At 43.3% G+C, this 2440-nt stretch overlaps 1 protein-coding gene across 1 annotated transcript in view; it reads left to right on the forward strand.

The window, feature by feature from the left end:
- The first annotated feature begins 1092 nt into the window (after positions 1-1092).
- Positions 1093-2440, forward strand: part of LOC102988460 (WW domain-binding protein 11-like) — a 2180-nt gene continuing 832 nt past the window's right edge. Inside the window, 2 exon segments of the mRNA XM_055081771.1 lie at positions 1093-2080; positions 2083-2440. The exon segment at positions 2083-2440 is cut by the window's right edge and continues 103 nt beyond it. Of these exon segments, the coding sequence (XP_054937746.1) occupies positions 1135-2080; positions 2083-2440 (1304 nt within the window). The 5' untranslated portion in view covers positions 1093-1134.

Here is a 2440-nt window from a genome sequence, read left to right on the forward strand (position 1 = left end):
GTAATGGTAACTACATGGATAAATAGAAAATTATGTTTCTTATTATCTAAATCTCTTTAAAAGATAATTGACTATCTAAAGAAAAATAATAGGGCTTACCTGGTGGCGCAGTGGTTGCGCGTCCGCCTGCCGATGCAGGGGAACGGGGTTCGCGCCCCGGTCTGGGAGGATCCCACATGCCGCGGAGCGGCTGGGCCCGTGGGCCATGGCCGCTGAGCCTGCGCGTCCGGAGCCTGTGCTCCGCAACGGGAGAGGCCACAACAGATGGAGGCCCGCGTACCACAAAAAAAAAAAATAAAGAAAGAAAGAAAAATAATAATATGTATTTTAGAGTTTATAACATATGTAGAAGTAAAAATTATGGCAACATACCGGCAACAAGGGCCAGGAAGCGAAAAATTGAAGTATACTGTTGTCAGGATTTTATACTATGTATGAAGTGATTTACTATCACTTAAAGGTAGATGTGACAAGTTACAGATGTATACTACAAACTAATTCAACCACTTAAATAACAAAACCAAAAATCATAGCTAATAAATTGACAAAGGAGATACAATGGAATCATAAAAAATACTCAGTTAATCCAAAAGAATGCAGACAAAAAGGATAAGAGGAGCAAAGAATGGATGAGACAAAGAGAAAGCAAATAGCAAGATAGTAGATTTAAATCCTATCATATCACTAATCACATTAAATGTAAATGGTCTAAACTCCTCCCCTCAATAAGGAAACAGAAATTGTGAGATTAGAAAATAAAGCAAGACTCAATTATACCCTGCCTACAATAAGACCTGTTAAATATAAAGACACACATCAATTAAAATTAAAATAATGGAAACTAATATCTCATCTTAATAATCATCAAATGAAATGTGGGATGGCTATATTATTATCTGACAAAGTAGACTTCAGAGCAAATAATATTACCAAAAATAAAGATCAGGAGGTTTCAAGATGGCGGTGGCTGGGGGGCTGACCGAGAGGCAGAGGTGAAGGCCCCCACGAAGTCAAAGAGGCCGAGAATCGTCCCCTCCCCGCTTCTCACAGTCCCAGGAACCCAGCAGAAGTGTTTTTAGGTTTTGGTTTTGTTTTGTTTTCTAGACAAGCAAGTAAACTACACAAACTGTCAACATGGGACGGAGATCTACATCATCCACCAAGAGTGGAAAATTTATGAACCCCACAGACCAAGCCAGAAAAGAAGCTCGGAAGAGAGAATTAAAGAGGAACAAAAAACAGCGCATGATGGTACGAGCTGCAGTTTTAAAGATGAAGGATCCCAAACAAATTATCTGGGACATGGAAAAATTGGATGAAATGGAGTTTAACCCAGTGCAACAGCCACAGTTAAATGAGAAAGTGCTGAAAGACAAGCGTAAAAAGCTACATGAAACCTTTGAACGTATTTTACGACTCTATGAGAAAGAGAATCCAGATATTTACAAAGAATTGAGAAAGCTAGAAGTAGAATATGAACAGAAGAGGGCTCAACTTAGCCAATATTTTGATGCTGTCAAGAATGCTCAGCATGTGGAAGTGGAGAGTATTCCTTTGCCAGATATGCCACATGCTCCTTCCAACATCTTGATCCAGGACATTCCACTTCCTGGCGCCCAGCCACCCTCCATCCTTAAGAAGACCTCGGCCTACAGACCTCCAACTCGGGCAGTTTCTATACTTCCTCTTCTTGGACATAGTGTTCCACGTTTGCCCCCTGGCAGGAAACCTCCTGGTCCTCCCCCTGGTCCACCTCCTCCTCAAGTCTTGCAAATGTATGGCCGCAAAGTGGGCTTTGCCCTAGATCTTCCCCCTCGTAGGCGAGATGAAGACATGTTATATAGTCTCGAACTTGCTCAACGGGGTCATGATGATGATGTTTCCAGCGCCAGTGAAGATGACGGCTATCCTGAAGACATGGATCAAGATAAGCATGACGACAGTACTGATGACGGCGACACTGACAGATCAGATGGAGAAAGTGAAGGGGATGAATTTGTGCAGCGTGATGATAATGGGAGAGAAAACAATGAAGAAAAGAAGTCAGGTCTGAGTGTACAATTTGCAGATACGCCTGGGAAATCAAGAAGAAGAAGAAGAACATGAAGGAGCTGACTCCTCTTCAAGCCATGATGCTTCGAATGGCAGGTCAGGAAACCCCTGAGGAGGGACGAGAAGTAGAGGAATTTTCAGAAGACGATGATGAAAATTCTGACGATTCTGAAGCAGAAAAGCAGTCACGAAAACAGCATAAGGAGGAATCTCTTTCTGATGGCACATCTTCTGCTTCTTCACAGCAGCAGGCTCCTCCACAGTCTGTTCCTCCTTCTCAGATACAAGCACCTCCCATGCCAGGACCACCTCCTCTTGGACCACCACCTGCTCCACCTTTACGGCCACCTGGACCACCTACAGGCCTTCCTCCTGGACCACCTCCAGG

Source organism: Physeter macrocephalus, chromosome 21, assembly GCF_002837175.3.
Source record: "Physeter macrocephalus isolate SW-GA chromosome 21, ASM283717v5, whole genome shotgun sequence".
NCBI lineage: Eukaryota > Metazoa > Chordata > Mammalia > Artiodactyla > Physeteridae > Physeter > Physeter macrocephalus.